Below are 22,347 nucleotides of genomic sequence, written 5' to 3' on the forward strand. Positions count from 1 at the left end.
TGAGAGAAGAGAAAAACTGGGCAAAAGCTCAATGTTCGGTCCGACAAAGGTGCGACCGGTCGTTCAACTCGGTTCTATAATTGGCTTGAACTTATAGAAATACGGTTTTTTGCAAACAAAAAAGAACATTTAAAATGCCTTGTCTCTATTTATGCATTAATTCATTGTTTATAGCTGTTAATAAGGAATATTTACTCATTTTGAGACGACCACAAATCTTGTATCAAAACGACCGGTCAGCGTTCATCGTATCGCGGGCTAAACAAGATGGCGGCCTCCACATATGGAAAATTCCTTTGCGCTTTTCTTTAAAAATTCCTTTATAAAATGGCGTTAATTGATCGAAATTTTTATACCGGTCCTGCGCTAATAGTAGGAGATGGTAATTTCTCGTTTTCGGCCTGTTTAGCTGAATGTCTTGGTGAGATTTCACCTCCAATCTTCGCAACATCCCTTGATAGTGAAGAAGAGCTACGATCCAACACGGTTGCCATAGAAAACCTCCAAAAAATATCCGCGTTTCTAGCGTTTAAAGCAATCCATGGAGTAGATGCAATGGATTTGGATTCCACCTTCCAAGATCAAGTTTTCCATAGAATTATTTTTAATTTTCCACACACGGGTGGTAAAGTGAAGATCAGCAAGTGTAGAAGTCTCTTGGAAAAATTCTTTATATCTGCAAGAAAACATATTGAGCCCACCAGGGGAGTAGTGTGTGTCAGTCTTTGTCAAGGTCAAGGGGGTACCCCACGGGATGCTGTACAGAGAGAGCATGGCAATACATGGCAAGTTGTAGAACAGGGAGCGAAGGCAGGTAATGAGAGAATTAGTCTACACCAACCTTAACTACTCCACCCAGACGATCATGCTCAAAATTAATCATTAGCCTGCATAGCAGTGCTTTGGGGAAGGGGAGGGGGAATAACCTTAACCCCTTCTCTTCCCTACTCCCCAGTCCCCCTCCCCAAAGGGCCGCTACGCAGGCTATTCATCATAGAATTGTTGTTTTATCAAACACTTCTCTTTATTCAATCCTCTTGTACCTGTTGTCAGTCACCTCCAAGAACAAACTTTCTGCTAACCACTTTCACCTTGATCGTCACACTCAACACTCATCATATGATCCTAGGTTCAAACCGTAGGAACTCATAGATAAATTGAATCCTCGTAAGAAGCTTTGTTAAACTGACGTTTCGGACATTAGTCCTTCGTTGGAGTAAGAAGGACTAACGTCCAAAACGTCAGTTTAACAAAGCTTCTTACGGTGATTCAATTTATCCATAAGTTCCTACTGTTTTATTCAGAAACACTGACGCAGCCTACACTAGTTCTCTACTAGTTATCATTCACTAGGTTCAAACCCTTCAACTAATATCAGCTACCTTCAATGTCAGTCCATCTGCAAACCACTCTCACTCAGACCATCACAGTCATCAATCTTCTTAAGATCTTAAGTTCTGGTTCTCACCCCTTTTCTTTCCCGTCCGTTTGTTTTAGGTTTTATCCTGAATGCAGTTCACCCATTCAAGGAGTCAGACTACCCAGGCTACAACAGTGCTGGGTTCAAAGGCAGACTCAACCAGAGCTTCTTAACAGAGAGAGGATTAACCTACATGTTCATTCCTGGTGATCTTATTCCTCCTGTTCCTGATCCTAAGTGAGTGATTCATGTATTCTGGAAATACAGACTATTATCATATGACCCGTATCTGCCCACTGTGCTCGGTTCATACGGCATCACCTCAAGCCAAATATTTTCCTGTACAGCCCTCCAACTCAGTCAATAAGTACATATTACATACTCAGTATTTATATAAACAGTGTAATGAAACTCTTTCAGACTCCCCTTGGTAGTTTTGGAGACACATGAATATTTTGTTGAACTACTGTACACAAATTTTACCCTCCTAAAACCCACCCCACCTTTGGGAAACTCCAATCCCTCTTCTCTGTGGGGAAGATAAGGAAATTTTCTGGACCTTCATAATATACACTGTACTGTATACCCTCCTCAGACACTATCCGCACCCTGAGAATTCAAATCCCCTGCAATGGGGGAGGTATGGATCTTTTCTGTAACTACACAATAGACCATTTTCAAGTTTTAAATTACCACTGTGTTCCTTGATTTTTTCAGCGTGTCCCTTCAAATCAAAGACACTTCAAAGAAACTCTTGCTCATCAAAGATCATCCAATACAAATACTCAAAAACAAACTTGAAATGTGTATTACTAATCTACCTGGACATGAGAATGGCAAGCAAAAGTTTAATATTATCAATGATAAAGATATGGATGTTTCAGATAGATTTTCTAATTCCTGTTCGCTGTCTACTTCAAGTAATGAAAAGTCAGAAGCCTCACCTCTGTACAGAAGAGTTCAACAATGTGTCGTTCAAGGACAAACCTCATTTGTTGTTACAGACACTGAGACTGATTCATCAGTACCAGTCTCAGCAGGATTCCATCCCATATGTCATACCATGGCAATTGTTAGATTATATAACAAAGATACTCTATTTGAAGAAGTGGAATCTGACCTCAAAAGAAAGTATGATAATCTTGTTCATGAACTTTGTCCTGGAGTTTCTTATACTCAAGACGGACTGAATAAGAAAGAACCCTTAAGTATTGACTTGGCATTTAAAAGGTCTCAGATGAATAGGTTCAAGCCACAGGAATATCAAGAACTAAGAGAGAGACAAAGATATGAGAATGAATGGCGACCAAAGTGTGTGGAGCAAGAGGAGGAATGTCACTGTAGGAAATGCTGTGGTGTACGAGAAAAGACTGGGAATTTCTGTGGAATCTGTGAGCTTGAAGATAAATATTTCTGCAAAAAAAACTATCTGAAAGCCAAACATCTGATTGGTAATCAGAAATCGTACAGATTTTATGGCTCTAATGGATTGGTCTTTACCTGTGGTTTAATCACAAGTAATGAAATGAGCGTGATTAGTGACGGTGGTAATAACAATCAAGGCTGGGTCATACTTGTTCATTTAGATCGTCTTGTAATGGAACTGTTTAGGATTAATGACATAAGGATGTTGTGGTCACAACAGAAGCTCTTCATACAACAGTTCTCGACACATGGCAAGGTATGTGAAAAATACTTTATTAATATCTAATAATTTATTACAATAGGTTTTAAATGAAAATTTTCATGAAAAATAATTAGAAGAAGCTACAGTATAAAATGTTATCCATTTTCTGGGCTAAAAATAGCAGCTGGTCAATCAATGCACATGCACTATCCAGCCAGAATAATTGGAACTTTTCCAGTCATTTTGATTGGTAATGTTGAGCCATAAACAAGGTATCTAAAAGTAATTTGGCCTGCAATCATGACCAGTGACTGACCAGCCGGCCAAGTCTAGCACATGTACAGTATATTCTACACATTTACATGTATCCTATTCACATACAGTCAATTCAAAAAACGTTGTCGTCAACTGGCTCAAGCCTACATGTATGCAATTGGACCAAAAGGAATATGGGTAAAAATCACTGAAGAGGTTAAATATTCGTCCTGAATTAATTGTTTTCGCTAGTAATAAGATAATAATGGCAAGAAACGATCCATCAAATGCATGTCTTTAGGTTTAGGGAAAGAAAATCAAAGTAGTTATAATTCAATTCACGACTCTTTCAACACTTCCCGCTAGCCTACGAAGGTTCGTGCTGTAAACCAGGCATAACTAGTCAGATAAAATTATGGAGTCAACTCGGCTTCAATGATTGCTACCCAGAGTCCCTTTCGGTCCAGTCGCATAGGCTTGAGTTGGTCGATGACAACGTTTTTCGAATTTACTGTATGCTACACATATATACTACACTTATATTCTAGATGCATAATGTTCTACATGTAGATTCTACTTGTGATACAAAAGAAAACAGTGCAATTAGGGTCTACTTATGTGTATTAGTCTAATATCTATTTCTGAGGTTTAATGACTTCACTCTATTACATGTATATTCTACATTACAGGTGCATGTAGGATTCTACAGTTAGGGTCCAAATGTCACTTTTGATCTCTTGTAATTTTTTCAACAGGATTCAACCTTCCCATCCCATTTCATCCCATTCAGCCTATTCCCACCCATTTACATTCACGACATCTCTTTCTGGCTGACACCTGATTCAACAGAGGAAAAGTTCCTCAAGGTCATTCATGATGTCACCCAGAACTGTGTATGTGATGTATGGTTGAAAGACCGCTACGTGGATCAAGAAATGAATAGAGTGAGTTATGGATATCATATGTTGTATAGTAGGTGTGACAGACCTTTGACTCATTTACAAACTGTAGAAATACAAAACAAACTCAGACGAATACTGATTGGTTTTAATTTTGATTTAAGTTGATTATATGCATGGGGATGCAATATTTCATTTAATGAATAAAGAGCTATTTTCCGAGATCTGTTCAGTAAAAAAGCACACAAGAAATGACATAAGCATAAAAGAATATTGTAAGGAGAAACGCTCTAAGCACTGCTCAAAAAGTGTTACTCCTTCTCACACTTCTTGAGCAGTGCTTAGAGCAATTCCTAAGTACTTTATTACTGAACAGACTAATGTTTTATTATAAAGCTACTAATTTTATTTCGGTATTAAATTTATTTACCCAAAAAGAAAGACATTTGCTTGGCATGATCATGAGCACTGCATTCAGTTCACTAATAAAGCAAAGTTTTCGACCAACAAGTGCTCACATACTGTACTATCCTAACGTTTTAATAAATATACATGGGGATGCTAAATGGTCCAATTATTAAATATGACTAAACAAGCATAAGCACATTCCAGCAAAGGTAATGATCTAAATACTTAACTTAGACTAATCAATCAATCCCTCTCCTCACCTCCCCCTGGGATGTCTTGAAAGCTAGTAAATGTGGTAACTGCCAAGCTTTATGTCATCATTTCCCTTTCATTACAGAGAAAATCGTTGCATCATGACCCGCCGTTTGGAAACCCTGATTGGATTTTGGTGTTTTCCGAGCCGTAAATCATCTTGGGTTTATGCAAATGAATCTACGAACATAATCACTCAGCTTTGGCCATCGATGCATCTTTTTTTGAAAATCTAAAATCTAAAATCTAAAACAGCAGGTTGTGATGCAACAATTTTCGCTGTAACATTAGGAAAAATCATTTCACGGCAGAAATAGATTTTTCTCCTTCCACCTGCTGCTTACATTATAGAAGAAAAATAACTTCTGCCATTCAGGATATGTGTATTCAATCTCTCTCTCTATATATATATAATTTGAAATTGAATTATTTGCTTTATATGACAGTGTTGCAATGGACCACTTTGATAATGCAACAGCCATCTTGAATCACAAGGCAGTATATTATGGGTTGTCCAGGGGCAAGACAAAATAAAGATGGTGAATAATATATAGAGTTTGTGTTTGTCTTTCTCTTGCTGGTAAAGGTAATCAATGTGCAGTCTTTGGCTGTAATAATGATAGGTGATGTAACCAAAAATATATCATCAAGCCCCACTGCTGTAGCTCTATATTTGCCCCCTGAATGCCCCATGATGCATTGCAATCCAAATGGCCACTGTATCATCAAAGTAGTCTATTGTAACAGCTTGGATAGATTAGCAAGTGTATATATTACAATACTACAAGTACTTTTGAATGACATGCAATATAATGGAGTATCCTAAAATGCATTTGTGTTTTCTAGTACACGCCTGAGTCTAGACAAGTGTATTTACAAGTGTATTAAGTGACTCCATGGGATACTCCATGGTGTGCTACAAGAAAGCATTGTAAAATCATTTCATCTAACATCATTAAAACTACTCCTAGGCTACATCTTTTTTTGTTGTTTTCTTTTTCTTTTTTTTTGTTTCCTTTTTTTTTTCCACTCAAGAAAGCATTGTCTAACAATTTTGTACCACACCATTGAAACACTGACACTATGTTGGCTTGGTGACCCCGGAATGGGGGGGGGGGGGGGGGACTCCAGGAAAAAAGTACCGGGGATGCTCGTCGTATCTCTTAGGGGTAAAAATTCGCGATTTGGTATCTTTTAGGGTGTTAAATGCGAATTTTTGAAATTCTGGTACATCTCTTAGGGTGTCGGAAAAGGAGAGAAGCGTGCATTAATATGGCTTATCCTAGGCCCAATTTATATCAAATTTAATATTATTTGTTGTGTTATCTCTTAGGGGTTAAAAATCATTCAGCCACGCCCTTTTTTAAAGACTCCTGGTACCTTTTAGGAATCTTTTTGAAAATTTCCGACAAGCATCCCCAGTACTTTTTTCCTGGTGGGCCCCCCCCCCCCGGTTGGTGACATACACCTCTCAAAATTATCTTAGATGCGAGGCTAACATGAAAATACGAGAACAATCAACTTATTTAAGACAGAATTTGTTCAAACCCTGCATTTAAAACAATTTTGAGTCAATATTTCAGTGTCAAGTTCTCTGTTGCTCAAGGTTAGCCTTGATTTTGTGCAAAATATTCACATGTTTCAGTGAAGGACTGTGGAATTTGTGTTTGTATTGTTTTGAAATTGTGCATTCTTTAGTGTACCATTGGTACAGATTTGTGAATATTTTGACACTGATTCAAGGCTAACCTTGAGTAAACGAGTCTGCAATCAAGGAACTCAGTGGTAATCAACAAAATCGTAGGTTTTACATATATCCTTTGAAGCTACTAACTAACAAACCAACTAACACGTTTTAGTAACTAGAGGATATAACTAGCTAAAAACTAGTGTTAGCTGCGTTGGTGTTTCTAATGAAACAGTAATGATGAAAAGGTAAATTATACACCGTGAAAGGATGAAAAAACTGACGTTTCGGACGCTAGTCCTTCGTCGGAGTAAAAGAGAAAGAGGTGGTAGAAAGGGGTGTAATTATATGATAGAATAAGACAAAAGATTGCCCAATAGGTGAATAAGCCACATTTCTTTGGTCTTGCGACAATCATTGTTGCCGTTAATCAAAGAAAGACTGAAAACAATGAAGTCAGAAAGAGAATGGTTAGCTAGATTAAGATGGCGGGAAACTGGTTTCAAACCAGTTAGCGTCCAAAACGTCAGTAAGTTTTTTCATCCTTTCACGGTGTATAATTTATCTTTTCATCATTACCGTCTTAGTAACTATTAACTAACCAATTAACACCAAACTAACTAACTCACTCACTCACTAGCTAACTAACTCACTCACTCACTAACTCACTAACTCACTCACTAGCTAACTAACTCACTAACGCACTCACTCACTGATTCACTCACTCACTAACTAACTAACAAACCAACTAACACATTTTAGTAACTAACCAATTAACCAATTAACAACCAGCCTACTAACTAACTGGTCTAATAATGTTAAAGAGTTATTTTACTTGTCCGATGAAACTATTAAGTTGTATAACTAGTTATTAACAGTCAATTAGTAAAACAAATAAATGGACTTAGTGTCACACTACTGCTATGTATTAAATGAGGATATTACATGACTGCACTGAGATACAGATTTTATCTTCAAGTGTTGAGGGGCTATCTAATTAGTGAGCACACCCAACAAGTAAGATATTTGTTACCTTCTCAACACCAGAAGATAAAATCTACATCTCCATGCAGTCAAGTAATATTCAGGGCCCAGTTTTACGAAGGGTGGGTAGCGCTATCTGGTGAATAAATCTTATCCAGTGGATAAATTTATTACATCAGCATCAACTTATCCACTGAATAAGGATTTATCCATCAGATAGCGCTATCCACCCTTTGTACAACTGGGCCCTGTTTAATATATAGTCATCAATGAAATACAATTTTGGTGAATTTTTACTTTTATGCAATTCCTAAGAATTCTTACCAATGGTGTTATTTTCACATGGGAAGATATCATGTATTATACCTAATTTATCTTCCCACTTCGAAGATATCAGTTTTTAGTAAATAGAGAAAAATAGATATTTCATTGATGATTATATATTAAGCTTAAAGTGCCTATGACCCCTAACTCAACATTTTCAGTATTGATTCTACACGAGGTGAACATTTGAATGGTAAAATATTTTTATATGATTTGAGTGATATATGTACTTTTTAATAAACAAGCAGGAGTGTTTTTTTAAAACATGATCTGCGAGTTTATTAAACAGCATCAAAAACTTTAAGTATAATTCACAACCCTTTGGTTGAAGTAGAGCGACCATATACCTCGCGAACATTGACTTTTATACTTTGATAGTCCTTCGTACAGCAATGTCATGCGCAGTGAGGTTTGTACGTCACTGCCATGGCCAGTAAGTGCAAAAAAGGCTCCCACAAGTTGAAGACAACATGCCGAACTCAAGACAGGGGCACTAGACGACGATAATTTATGGGTCGTCGATGACCGTAAGTGAGACTGACCTTGATGAGTCTTCATCTAAACTTGGATACACCTTTATTCTGATAAGGTTGTCCATATTAGTATTCTTTATATAAAGAATACTAATGAAGAAAACTTTATGGGGTTTAAAGGTCCATGCACGTGACGTGTATGGTTGCTCCAATTGGCTCAAATGCTCATTAATTATTCAAGAGTTTTTGAAGGTGGTATCAAGGTTTATTCTTCCAGTATATGCTAATGAGTATGATGTAATGAAACCCAAATGCCTCCTATGACATCATACTCATTAGCATACTGGAAGTATAAACCTTGATATCTCACTCAAGATGCATCACTCAAATCATATAAAAATATTTCACCATTCGACTATTCACCTCACCTAAAATCAATGCTGAAGATATTGAGTTAGGGCTCATAAGGGTAACCAGTCAATTCGCCCACAGACCAATTCGCCCACGCTAATTCGCCCCCGCCAATTCGCCCAAGTATAAAATCATCGCGCAATCACATATTCTCATCTATAAAATCATGAAACATGTGTTTGCCAACTCGCCCTCGTTAAAATCACTTTAAGAGATATCTTTATTGACTCACTAATTTATTAAACAAAAAGACTAGTAAATTGTAAATAAATGAAATAACAGAGTAAAATTCCACCAATCAAGCAGGATCTGATTAAGTAGTCTTTCTTTTTTATCGAAATCTCCTACAGTTCCTAAATCTCCTAAAGTGTCCTCTGTTATGACTCAGTGAATTCGAGATGCTAAAATAATTTGCCCGATAAACGAGGGCTGAATTTCCTGCTTTTAAGCCTTAGCCACTCAAATAAGAAGACATTTTGTGAAAAATGTTTTATATAAAGTTTATCCTTTTATGTAAAAAACCCAACCGATTCAAGATGCTATAAAATTTAAGAAACCGACTAGGCGGCATAGGGTATATAGTATAAAGCTATGGCATCAGGCATTCTTCGGCAGATAATACGGATATAAAAAACTTTGTGTTCTAAGAATCATTTATATGTCAAGTGTACAAGTCCGTAAAAGTAATACGGTATTAAGGACAAAGCGGGGGCGGATTGTCCAGCGTCCCCAGAGGTTCCAATAAACTTAATTAATTCAAAGTATAAAAGGAAAAGTTCTTTCTTATGTAACTAGTCAGTTACTGTCAAGTAAGCAGTGAATACTAATAAATATAACTGACTCGAAGATTCCGAAGCCGCAAGTTTTGTCTTATATGGGCCCGAACATTTGGTAGCAGAGCAAGGTTAGAGAATTAAAGCCAGTGTTATCAAGTATAACAAGATGTTTTATAAGTTTCAAGGACAGTTTCATAATCAAGTAATTTCAAGATGTATTAAGTTTTATTCATAAGGTTCAGCGAGGCATAGATAAGTTTCGAAGAGGTCATGGCGGCCAATAAAGAGATTATTTCTTCAATGACAGCAGCAGATATTAAAAACGAACTGGAAGCTAATGGACTATCAACAATTGGAACAAAGACCGAACTTGTCCAAAGACTATATTCTTTTCGAAAAGGTAAGCAAACACCTTTAATAGCGCCATCATTTAGCTTTGAATATACTCCATCAAAATTACACGAAGAAGTAAAAGGGTTAATCGAGAAAGTAAGTGAGAGAGAAAAGGAAATCGATGAAAAGATCTCGTCACAATTTGAAAAATTAAGTAAACAACTAATGCTTTTTGTTGGCTCACATGTTCAAAACGAGCATATTTCATCAGATGTTGGAGAGAGCGAGAAGGTGCACGAGGAAAAGGCTGTTGTTACAGACATCGTCAAATTAAACCGAAAGTTAAAGATGTTTGGAAGAAGTATCGAGATGATTTTTGCAGAAATAGAACATTTACAAAAGAATGCGAATGCTCGCCTCGAAATGGAAAGTGCGTTACGTCGCCTAAATAATTTAGAAGAAAGTTACAGTAACATAGTTCAAGAAATCATCGCGTCAATAAAAGATGAAATTGCCGTTGACGAAGAAATTCAGAAGTGGGCCAGTTTTCAACAAGAAATTATAAGAATTTCGAGAAAAGCAGAGAATTACATTTCCTTACGAAATACAGAAGAAAGTCAGTTTTCTTACATATCTCAAGTGGTGGAGCACATGGCACACAAGACATGTTCCGGAGTTGGTCATCTACGATTACCCAAGTTCACTCTTCCAGAGTTCAATGGAGATATTTTGGAATGGGTTCCGTGGTGGGATCAATTCAAGACTTGCATCCACGAAAACGAAACTCTTGGAGACAGAGAGAAATTTAATTATCTACGAATGTACGTCACAGGTACTGCAAAGAGAGCCATAGAATACATCGAAGTTTCTAGTGAAAATTATTCAAGAGCAATTGGAGCGCTACAAAGAAGGTATGGAAGAAAACGTATTGTTGTTGAACACCTAGTAGAATCAATGTTAAGTATAGAGAAGAAGGAGAAAGTCAATGCGAAGTCATTACGCTACTTGTATGACGTCATGGTAAACCGTTATCATACATTAGAATCTTACGAGCCTAATTTGAAGTACTGTCATCGCATCCTGGTTCCTATACTCCAGTCGAAACTACCACAAGAAGTGCGAAGAAAATGGGAATATGAGTTGTCCAAAATTGAAAATGAAGAGGAAGATAAGAAAATAACTGTTGAATACTTTTTTGATTTTCTAAGATCTCATGTTATGTCAGAGGAAGCATCAGAGAAGTCCCATTCAGTATTTCCAGTCAGAGAGACCGAAGAAAGAAATACACCACGAACAAGGTATTCAGGAAGAATTTCTACAGATAAGTATATTTTCCCATCATCAGCTACATCACTGACAGGTAACTCAAAGCAAGAAGACTTCAAACAAAGAAACCAGTCTATTGTATGTGTTTTCTGTGGAAAGTCCCATGATTCATCAAACTGCTACATGGTGCAAAAGAAATCGGTAGAAGAAAGACTGCAGATTATCAAAGAGAAGAAGCTGTGCTTTAACTGCCTACGCCCAACTGGATCAAGCCACACAAGTGCCACTTGTAAACGTCCTGGTTGTTTGATTGAAGGTTGCAGCAAGAAGCATCATGTACTTCTACATCGTGCCCAAAAGGAAAATGACGAACAGAAAGCATCGACGACAATGAGTGAAAGTCAAGGTTCATTATCCAATCAAGTAAAAGGCCATTCAGGGCTACTTACTGGCGTCTTTGGAGCTGATGTCAACAATCAGATCAGGTTACTGCCTACAGCGTTAGCAAGACTCCATTGCAATGGTAAAGAGCTAATGGTTCGTGTGCTAGTGGATAGTGGAAGTGATCATTCTTACATTCGTAGAGAAGTTGCACAAGCACTAAATTTGCCGTCCAATGGTCCATCAAAGTCGATGACAATATCCATGCACGGAGGACAAACAAGGAAGACGAAAGTTGAGAATGTTAATTTTCAGGTATCACCTATCCATGACTTTAATAAGAAAGTCGAGTTGTCAGCATGGTCAGTAGAAACAGTTTGTTCACCGCTAGAACCAGTTCAAGTAGACATGTCAAGGTATAACCATCTTGGAGATCTTGATTTTGCTGACGAGTATCCAAGAGGAACGGTAGCAATTGATTTGCTGATAGGTGCTGATCAATGGGATCAAGTCATGTTGAATGGAATCCGAAAGGGTCCTCTACATACACCATTTGCCATGAATTCCATATTTGGATGGCTGCTGCTAGGATGTTCCGGAAAGTCTACGATGCAAGACATACAGAATGACAAGTTAGCTACCAACCTAAATACTGTTGTTTGTATTAGAGAAGATGCAGAGAATGATGAAGATTCCTTCAGCCTAAAGAAGTTTTGGGAATTGGAGTCTATTGGAATTATCGACCAGAAGAAGAAACTATCTAGTGAAGAAGATGAAGCACTACAGCAATTCCAATCAACCATTAACTTTAAAGAAAACAGGTATGAAGTTGGTCTACCGTGGAGATCGAATGCTCCAAAGTTGTTGCCGAACTACCAACAAGCTTCAAAACGGTTAACAAGAGTTGAAGAAATGCTACGCCAAAATGAGAGAAAGGAAACTATGTACAAAGAAGCTATGAATCAGTACACCAAAAATGGTCATGCCAGAGAAATAACAGAGGAGGATCAACAAGCAAGCAAGATATACTATCTACCTCATCACCCTGTCTTTCGTGAAGATAAGACGACTACAAAATGTCGAGTGGTATTTGATGCATCTGCTAAAAATCGTCAAGGAATCTCACTTAATGACTGTCTTCTACCAGGACCAGCTTTACAGCCCAATCTGGTGTCAATCCTGCTTCGTTTCCGGTTGCACAGAATAGCGATGTTGGCAGACATAAGAAAGATGTTTCTGCAAGTAAAACTAGCATTAGAGGACCAGAATGTTCATCGTTTCCTGTGGAGAGAAAGCCAAGATGAAAGTCCAAAGACCTACTGCATGACGAGAGTAACGTTTGGTGTAGTAAGCAGTCCATTTGAAGCCATAGCAACTGTACAGCACCATGCCAAAGCTAACGAAGATAAGTTTCCAACAGCTGCAAAAGAAGTGGTAAAGAATATGTACGTGGATGATTACTTAAGTGGAGAAGAAGATGAAGATAAAGCATATTTCTTGCACAAAGACCTGTATGATATGATGAAAGTTGGTGGCTTTGAATTAGTAAAGTGGTATACTAATTCCGAAGAACTGAAGGATCGCATTTCACCAGAGCTTAGAGGTCCAACTACACTGGTAGAGCTGAAGAATGAAGCAGAACCCCTAAAAGCCCTTGGCATATCTTGGCATACAAGCAAAGATATTTTCCTGTTTAATCAAGGAGAAAATCTCATTCAGGTGAAAGACCAAATAACAAAGCGAAGTATCATCAGCATAGCATCGAAGCTGTTTGATCCATTAGGATTTCTCAGTCCTTACACAATAAGAGCAAAGATCCTTTTCCAAGAATTGTGGTTAAAAGGCATCCAATGGGATGAGCCATTAGATGAAGCGATAAGTGAAGAATGGCAAAAGTGGAAGGACGAACTTGTTGCCTTGAAAGATATCCAGATAACTCGATGTTTTTATGCAGAACAAAGTCAGATATTGAAGACAGAGCTACATGGTTTCAGCGACGCAAGTCAAAAGGCCTATGGAGCTGTAGTGTATCTCAGAAGCAGAGATGACAAAGACAACATCAGAACACATCTGGTCATGGCAAAAAGTAAAGTTGCACCAACCAAACGTATATCGCTCCCAAGACTGGAGCTATTAGCTGCATATATTCTGTCTAAGCTGATCAGGTTTATCATGGAGTCATTAAATATGGAAGTTCGAGATGTGGTGTGTTGGTCTGACAGTAAAGTTGTTCTTGCGTGGATTTGTCAACCTAGCCACAAGTGGAAAGTTTTTGTAGCTAACCGAGTGCAAGAAATTCAAGAAAAGGTTCCTCCAGAGAAATGGCGTTTCTGTCCTGGTCACTTCAATCCCGCAGACTTACTCACCCGAGGAGAACATCTTACTAGTCTCATTGATAACGAAGTCTGGTGGAATGGCCCAAAATGGCTAAAGGAGTCTCAGGAAAATTGGTCAGAACGAGAAGTACAACTTCCATGTGCAGGTGCATTAGAAACAACCCAACAAGACATGTATCTTTCAGAAGCAAAAGGAAAGAACGCTGTTGCATTAACAAGTAAAAAGTTCTATGAGCTGCAAGATAGATATGAATCCTGGCAACGGTTAGTTCGAATCACTGCATGGTTACTCAAGTGGTCACGTTTACGTAAGCAACCCAAGAAAGCGCACTTGACTGCACATGAAATCAAAGAAGCAGAAAATTCATTGCTAAGACAAGTGCAGAGAAACACCTTTGCTGATGAAATAAAAGAGCTAAAGCAAGGCAAACAAGCTTCCAAAAGTAGCAGCATTGTTAAACTAGATCCTCAACTTGACAAAGAGAAGGATCTTCTTGTGGTTGGTGGACGTCTACAATTCGCGCAAATCCCAGAAGAAATGAAACATCAAATCATAATTCCTCATAAGAACAAAGTGATCGAAAAGCTAATATTACATGTACATGCAAAGGCTCAGCATGCAGGACCAGAAACGACATTGGCAATTCTACGCCAGAGATATTGGCCTACACAAGGAAGAAGAGAAGTAAAACGAGTTTTGCACAATTGCTTGATTTGCAAACATTGGACAACAAAGCCAGTCCAACAGAAGATGTCCCCACTTCCTTTGGAAAGAGTTCAAATAGTTCCACCATTTACAAATATTGGTCTTGATTTTACTGGTCCTTTGTATCTGAAAACGGAAGGAAAAGCAAAGTTAATCAAGGCTTACATTTGCATATTTGTTTGCGAAGATTCGAGAGCGGTTCATCTGGAACTCACAAACAACATGACGACAGAGGAATTTCTGCAGGCTTTTCGGCGCATGGCCAATCGTCGTGGAGTGCCTAAAGTCATACATTCAGACAACCAAACAACCTTTCACAAAGCAGCGAAAGTATTCAAAATATCAAAACAGAAGTCCAAGCTTTCTAAAATTGATGCTAAAGAGGTGGAAAAGAAACTAGCCAGTGAAAAGGTAACTTGGAAGTTCATCACGGAAAGAGCAAGTCATAGAGGAGGTCATTGGGAAAGAGTCTGTCGTCAGATTAAAGAACCACTTAGACGAGTTTTAGGAAAGGCGCTGCTAACATACACAGAAATGTACACTGTGCTTACAGACATAGAAGCTATTATCAATTCCAGACCGTTGACTTACATTGGAGATGATATAAGAGATGGCAGAATAATAACGCCTGCACTGCTCGCTGTTGGTAGAGATCTTAATCAAATTCCAGATGAGCCTAATCAAGAGATCAAATTGGCAGATCGTTATTCTTATCAGCAGCAGCTTAAGAATCATTTTTGGAATCGCTGGATTCGTGAATACCTACCCCGCCTTACTGTTCGCCAAAAATGGACACAAGAAATGGTTCCATTAAAAGAGAATGATGTCGTATTGATCACAGATGATAATATACCCAGAGGGCAATGGAAACTAGGAAAAATAGATCAAACTTTTCCTGGAGCTGATGGTCTAATTAGAACTGTAAGAATAAAGACAAAGCAGGGTTACGTAAATAGACCTGTGCAACGTTTACATTTACTTGAGGAGCACAAGAGTTCAAGTTCCCAAGTTCCACAGAGTTCGAGTTCCCAAGTTCCACAGAGTTCGAGTTCCCAAGTTCCACAGAGTTCAAGTTCCCAAGTTCCACAGAGTTCAAGTTCCCAAGTTCCACAGAGTTCAAGTTCCCAAGTTCCACAGAGTTCAAGTTCCCAAGTTCCACAGAGTTCAAGTTCCCAAGTTCCACAGAGTTCAAGTTCCCAAGTTCCACAGAGTTCAAGTTCCCAAGTTCCACAGAGTTCAAGTTCCCAAGTTCCAAACTGTGCAAGTTCAAAAGACATAATGTCTAAGAACATACGAGATAAAAACTCTCAAATAGTTAATGTCACTGAGAATAGACCTTCTAAGTTTGATAAGATAGGAAATGGCTCCTCGCCATTTAAGGGGGAGGATGTACAAGTCCGTAAAAGTAATACGGTATTAAGGACAAAGCGGGGGCGGATTGTCCAGCGTCCCCAGAGGTTCCAATAAACTTAATTAATTCAAAGTATAAAAGGAAAAGTTCTTTCTTATGTAACTAGTCAGTTACTGTCAAGTAAGCAGTGAATACTAATAAATATAACTGACTCGAAGATTCCGAAGCCGCAAGTTTTGTCTTATATGGGCCCGAACATCAAGTAAGCTTAATAAACGATAAAAAAGTCTTGAAGTAACTCATCTGAGATTTAAAAAGCCAGGCTAAAGTGACATTTACATTGGTTTTATATGAGTTGTTTCGTTCGTTTAAGCGAGTTATGGCATATAAAAAGTTTGCGTTTTGAAGTCTTAAGCTTAAGTGTCAAGTAATAAGGTTGGTAAATCACGAACTACTTTATTTAGTCTTAATATAGGGTTAGATATCTCTTTAAAGTGATTTTAACGAGGGTGAGTTGGCAAATGCATGTTCGATGATTTTATACGTGGACGATTTGGCGTGGGCGAATTGACTGTAAACCGTCATAAGCACTTTAATTTTTTTTATGGGCAAGTAAAATAACTCATGATTACAAACTAGAGTTTTGATTTTCCATTGATGCCATGCACTGAAGCAATAATTTGACTAATTCTTCATTACCACCTGTTGTCTCTAATGCTTCAATGAACTTGGGAAAGATGTTTTCAGCTTTATAGAGATGTCGCAGGATCTCACCTTTACTTTCCTCACTTAATGAGCTTTCATTAAGAAACTTCTTATCTAGGACCCCATTAGTTACCAGCCATTTCTTGACAGGAGCCCAATTTTGAATCTTGCATATTTTGTCATGGTTGTCCTCCAAGATTTTTTTGCCGCTTGTAGAAATTGATGAATTGCCTGATTTTAAACAATAAAAAAGTCTTTGTGCTTGGTATGTAATATATACAGTATGAGTGGGCATGTTGTATCAGATATACGAATTCGAGGCGTAGGTGAGAGTTTGTATATCGGATACAACACGGACACAAATACTGTAGATTGCTTGTCAAACGCCTAGGTTAGTTCCTTTGCGTTTCACTAAAATTTTTTAAATCAAAGTGAATCTGGCCAAGAAAATCCAACTTAAAGTTTATTCAAATGAACACAATTTATTTGTATCATATTTACAACACTCTTCACTGTCTTGATTTCTGTTGTGTTTTCCTCATGAATTATTAATGAATTTGACAAAAAATATATACCCCTCCCTAGCAGGATTTTCACAATGCAGGTCACAATTAACAGAGAACAAAAAATGGAATTTTACTGTCACGAGAATTAAGATTCATTGTTTTGTTCTCTGAATTGCAGGCCAGGGTGGATCCAGGATTTTATAAAATAAGAATCCCCTTAACCACCCCTAGATTCACCCCTGAATTGGGCAGCTGTAGAATTAATGCAAAAGGTCTCTTCTATGGTCATAAATGTAACAATCAATAATATTTAAAAATCAACTTGAAGACTGAATATAATGTACCTACCTGCCTTTGGGTTCTTTTGTGACATTTCATCATTTGTAGCATAAAACTGACAGTAAATAAATGAAACAATGTTAATAAGTAGTTGATATTCAAATGTTTGCTTTTTTAAGAAATATTTCAGACCAGCAATATGGTTTTAAGAAATGCCAATTAGCCAATTTTTGGCTCTGTGGAAACAATGTTATTGGTATTTATTATTTTCTTTCCCCAGAACCTTAGTCTCCTGCACAGCCTTGACTCTGATTATTTTGAGCTTGATCACTCAACCAGAAAATGGAAAATTGGCTATTAGAATAATACTTCACTCAGCCTGACAGCAAAACCTTTTTGCCCCATTGGACAACATGTAGTGAGATATCATATTATAGACCACATAATATCATTGTATTTGCCTAGGTAATAGACCTTTCCCTTGATATACATTATGGCCAAGATGTTTACCATACTTACTGAACTTTTACCTTTAATTGCCCATGCTGATATATATTGTACCATAAATAGTAACTCTTCCTAAAGCACAATTTATTTGTCTAATCATCCAATTCAATAACATCATGGAAATAATGTATTTGCATTTAAACTGAGGTTTGACAGTACATTGTGCATCTTATGGTTCAATGTTGGGGAAGGCCTATTGGCATGGGCAAGCATCAGTGCCAAATACTAAAATATAGTAAAACTGAAATATAGTAAAACCCGTAGAGGAGTTAAAAGGAGACTCTGCTCGCAGGGTAACAGTACATCTAATGATGATTTAAAACTAATTGAAGGTACCATTTATTATTTACACCAAGGCTGGCAAGATTCTTTCAAGCAAAATGAAAAACATCATGACCATGCTCCTCATAAAAACAGTTTTTCCTCCATTTTATTAGTAATTCTCTATTTGTGCATGACCCATAATGCTTTGCACCTTGGGGTAACCAATCAAAAAACTGTCCCAAATTGAAGCCTTTCTTAATTGAATTCATACTTTAACTGCTTTTATCTGCACAATACTGATTATCAGTTTATTCCAAGTTAATTTTGCACGTACAGATCATCAAAGGGTTTAGTGTTAACAGAAAATGTATTGACTTATGAAAAAAAAATTAATTTACCTTAAAATAAACTTCTTAAAGCTTCTATCTTTTTCTGTTTTTTACTTCTTCATTTTTATTTTTGGACATCAAACAAGGTATTTTCAACATTGTCTGATCAGCCTTCAGCATAATAAGTGGGTTTTTACTCGCTCTGGTTACCCCCCAGAGATGCAAAGTATATGGGTTAATGGGAAAGTAGAAAATTCATTTCTGATTCCCCCTTTCAATATCTTGAATTTTTGATGCCCCTCATTCTGCCAAACTGCACCTTGACATAAATAATGAATGATCCCTAAAGTGAGAGTTATTAATTCTTACACAAGCTGGAAAATCTTTCTCCACTGTATGGTTGCCAATTATTATCTCAGTGCCATTTTGATCTGTTGTTTTAAGAACCACTTTGAAATTGGTTGGCGTTCGCATCTGGGATGTTGTTTTACAAAGAAGAGAGAATGTCACACAGGCAGGTAGGTCAGGGTCGTGAAGTCGCATCTCGTGTGCAGTTGTTCCATCTATGCACCTTCTACTTTTTTCTTTAATATCAGGAATCGAAACCAAAACCTAGTGAATTAATTTTTAAGGTATTATTTATTATAAAGTAAATGTTCAGTTTGAAGTTTTACAAAATCACATAATGGCTAATATTAAAGTGATCTTTTCATTTCTGATGTTCATTTTGATGCTCTTTTTAAGGGAGGTAGGGTCATGTGACCTCATAGTATGCAAGTCTGACTTCATATTTTTTTGCTTTTTACCTTGTTATGGTCAAAACAGACACAAGAAATTTTGCTATTTACGTTGACATTTAACTTTATGTATCCTTGGCCACATAGTGGAACTTGAAAGGTATAGTTGTCACCATCTGGAGAAACTTCCAGGAATGGAACTAGTTTTTCAAATGTTTTTTCACTCCTTATTTTTTTGATCTGAAATGAAAGGTGTTTTTTCTTAGAGTATAAAATCGTGCACCCAGCAAGGACAATGGATAGATACAAGTTGATAAACTCATTTTATGTTTATTCATTCATTCATCCATTCAATTCATCCATTCATTCATTTCTTTACTTAGTTATGTATGTACGTAAGATTTTAGAGGATTGGATAATTAAGATCTTTAATTCGGTCAAAAATTATCTCCCTCAAGATATTGTTTTTTATTGCAGTTCTTTGATTGACGGTCTTTGAAATGCTAGTCAGCAAACAAGACATTAAACTTTGCAGGTCGCACTGCAAATAATAGTAGTAATCTATTGTTAAGTTGGAATGATAAAAGTATAGCATACCTGTGTTTCAATTTCTTGTCTTGTGCCATATAGGAAGAAAATGTCGAAGTCTAGTTGCTGTGAATTCCCCTGTCGAACCAGCTGGCACATAAGAACCTTGCAACACTTTTCCTGTTCCTCTGTGAATTTTTAAAAACAATAACAGTTAAGTGTTTCCATTTGCAAAACTGTTTACATGTGGTTTAAAACCAAAAATAAAAATTACCTTGATGAACATCTGGATTTTGGCATGTTCCTCCCTTTTCCTCAACACTCAATTTGGTTTCTTCAGAGTCATTCTTCTGTTGGTTCCCCTGGTTATCTTGAAATGGTGGACTCATTCCGGTCAACTAGAAACAGTCAGAGTTTCACATGATTGCATCCAAAAGATGCTATCAAGTTATTTTAATTACTTAGATTGATAGAAAACATAAAAAATAGAGTGCAAACAATAACCGTGAAACTTTATTAATACTAAATAGCACAATTTCATGCAAATTCCATCGTTTTCTATTGTTTAATTAGCACTATCTTGGGTATCTTGTACTATTTACTAAAAATAGTGTTTCACAGATTAATTGTTAAATGTTTGCACTCTAATATACTTTTTATCTTAAACGTATAATTGGAGTTTATTTAATATGTACATGTAAGGTCCATTTGATCAAAACTTTGGAATTACAAAGGAAATTAGACTTTGTAACAAATTATCAAACAAGTAGGATTTAATATCATGCAAGTAGGAATATGAAAAGCAAGCAGAAAACGGGGAAAAGTATGGATTGATTGGGAAAATAGAAAAGCAGACAATTCGATTCGGCCTGATCATAAAATCATATTATGTAATTTGGATGAACTATTCTTAGTTTACGACCATCTAAACCAATTGTTTTAATATGTACTTAAAATTATATAAGTATTAATCGAGTATAAACACAACGTTTATTAGGCTAGTTAGTGAGCACTTTAGGATAAAGTGGACACTGAAACCCTATGTTACATTTTTTCATTGCACTAGGTACACCATCATGGCGGACGAAATTCTAAAGGCTTAAAATGATGGAATATTTAATATGTTTGACTATTTTTCACTTACACATACTTTAAATAGATATTTTAAACGTGTCTAAGGGAAAATCTTTCAACTAAAGTAAATTATTTTAATATTTTCATCGCTATTTAGAAAGACGTGACGGTATTGCGTGACACAAACTCAACCTTCATAACTCGGGAACCAAACATCGAAATGACTCGAGATTTTTTCTTGTGTCTTATAACACTGACTTCTAAAACATACTTGAAAAATATCTTTATACGATCTATAGTTTAGATTTTGATGTTTTGATGACGTCATGTGAAAACCAGCAATTGTTTGCTAATGATCATGAAGTGTGAATGAAGTGTTTTCTTAGATCACGAGAACTTACTCCGAACTACCTTTAGTCCGCGTGTATTTCGCGTGATTGATAAGACAATCAAAAATATTAATCCTTTGCTTAATAAGTTTACTGTTCGATTCCAGTGAGTTATTGGTCCAGTGGTTTTCGCTTGCTCCAATAAACCATTTTTTAGAGTAATGATTTGGTAGACAAATCAGAAGCACAACCGATACATGCCTATAAAGATCAGACTAGCTAGCTAATCTTGCCTCGACAAGAATGACTCGATCGGCTCAAAAACGTCACAAAACATTGAACAGAGGATTCTCCACCTACAGAAAAAATTTAATCGCGAAAATTTACCTCAGAATGGAAATATAACGAAAAACGTATCTCTAGCAATATCATGGCGTCGGAAACCGTGAACTTGTCTAATAGACTAATGGTCGCTCGGCGACTCGCTCAGGCTTTCCTTCTAGCAGGTTAGCGAGTCGAACTTCGAATGTCAGAGAGGAAATGGACTACCCTACTTGCAGGAAATATTATTACTGGCTTATATAGTATATAAGTATAGTATATAAGTCCCTAATGAAATGGGTACCGCATTCTCTTCGCGAAAAATATCATTCTTACATGCTGAATATACTTACATGTTTCGACTGTGGCCAGATATTTAGGGTGGTTTTTTTGTGTGCATATCCAAATATTGAATTCAAATAGAGAGCAGAGCATGAAGAGCACGGCCAGGGAAGCTTTTTGGTCAAGTTTAAACTGTTTCAATCGCTTGACTATGAAGAGCTCCTTCCACGACCAACTCCGAACAAAACTGATGCGAATTTACATTGAGGCGAATTTATTATCGTGGGCCCTCCTGGTGAAAAATGAAAGTGAAAGTTTCCATAAGCGCTTCTGTTTATTTTTTGACTTTCTTTGAACGCGATCTTAGCCACTTTTGTGGAATAAGCTTTAGAAAGAGTACAGATTTGTAAATGAATGTTTTTTTCGTGAAAGTTTGGGCAAAAAATGCTTTTCCCTTATGTCTTACAAAGCAGATTTTACCATTTACCGAATGTGCTTAGTTGCAGTTTGTTGCATTAGTCGTGGATTATTAAGGGCGAGGGGATTCCCCACATCCCAGCATACATGTTGAAGACGTCCGAGTACTGCAAAACGACA

The 22,347-nt window shown here is 37.0% G+C and overlaps 3 protein-coding genes across 5 annotated transcripts; 2 read left to right on the top strand and 1 right to left on the bottom strand.

The window, feature by feature from the left end:
• Nucleotides 1-269: 269 nt before the first annotated feature.
• Nucleotides 270-5,838, top strand: LOC116304333 (ferredoxin-fold anticodon-binding domain-containing protein 1 homolog). The gene is made up of 4 exons (XM_031714053.2): nt 270-814; nt 1,498-1,657; nt 2,138-3,101; nt 4,058-5,838. The coding sequence occupies exons 1-4, from the start codon at nt 328-330 to the stop codon at nt 4,367-4,369; spliced, it is 1,923 nt and encodes a 640-aa protein (XP_031569913.2). The 5' UTR covers nt 270-327; the 3' UTR covers nt 4,370-5,838.
• LOC116296231 (uncharacterized) lies at nt 4,332-22,325 on the bottom strand. 3 transcript variants are annotated; one of them, XM_089039484.1, is made up of 8 exons: nt 22,238-22,325; nt 21,822-22,042; nt 20,019-20,142; nt 19,814-19,932; nt 19,286-19,456; nt 18,849-19,091; nt 17,449-17,494; nt 4,332-16,825 (listed from the first exon to the last, which is right to left on the bottom strand). In XM_089039484.1, the coding sequence occupies exons 3-8, from the start codon at nt 20,131-20,133 to the stop codon at nt 16,518-16,520; spliced, it is 1,002 nt and encodes a 333-aa protein (XP_088895610.1). In that variant the 5' UTR covers nt 20,134-20,142; nt 21,822-22,042; nt 22,238-22,325; the 3' UTR covers nt 4,332-16,517. The 3 variants fall into 3 exon arrangements, with proteins under 3 accessions (XP_088895610.1, XP_088895611.1, XP_088895612.1); XM_089039485.1 differs by lacking the exon at nt 22,238-22,325 and having other exon boundaries at nt 20,019-20,184; nt 21,822-22,046; XM_089039486.1 differs by lacking the exons at nt 19,286-19,456; nt 22,238-22,325 and having other exon boundaries at nt 21,822-22,045.
• LOC116289941 (uncharacterized) lies at nt 9,787-16,005 on the top strand. The gene has a single exon (XM_089039367.1). It carries the CDS (start codon nt 9,787-9,789, stop codon nt 16,003-16,005), a length of 6,219 nt encoding a protein of 2,072 aa, XP_088895493.1.
• Nucleotides 22,326-22,347: the final 22 nt, after the last annotated feature.

The sequence above is a fragment of the Actinia tenebrosa genome, unplaced genomic scaffold (assembly GCF_029948245.1).
Source record: "Actinia tenebrosa isolate PJP-AT-01 unplaced genomic scaffold, QUT_ActTen_1.0 PGA_scaffold6__47_contigs__length_16458017, whole genome shotgun sequence".
NCBI classification, from domain to species: Eukaryota; Metazoa; Cnidaria; class Anthozoa; order Actiniaria; family Actiniidae; genus Actinia; species Actinia tenebrosa.

Coding starts and splice junctions, on each gene's coding strand:
- LOC116304333 (XM_031714053.2), top strand. CDS start 328: ATGGCGTTAATTGATCGAAATTTTTATACCGGTCCTGCGCTAATAGTA. Junction 815..1,497: donor AGAACAGGGAGCGAAGGCAG/GTAATGAGAGAA, acceptor CGTTTGTTTTAG/GTTTTATCCTGAATGCAGTT. Junction 3,102..4,057: donor AGTTCTCGACACATGGCAAG/GTATGTGAAAAA, acceptor TTTTTTCAACAG/GATTCAACCTTCCCATCCCA.
- LOC116296231 (XM_089039484.1), bottom strand. CDS start 20,133: ATGAGTCCACCATTTCAAGATAACCAGGGGAACCAACAGAAGAATGAC. Junction 19,933..20,018: donor AAATCCAGATGTTCATCAAG/GTAATTTTTATT, acceptor AAAAATTCACAG/AGGAACAGGAAAAGTGTTGC. Junction 17,495..18,848: donor AGAAAGATTTTCCAGCTTGT/GTAAGAATTAAT, acceptor ATTTACTGTCAG/TTTTATGCTACAAATGATGA.
- LOC116289941 (XM_089039367.1), top strand. CDS start 9,787: ATGGCGGCCAATAAAGAGATTATTTCTTCAATGACAGCAGCAGATATT.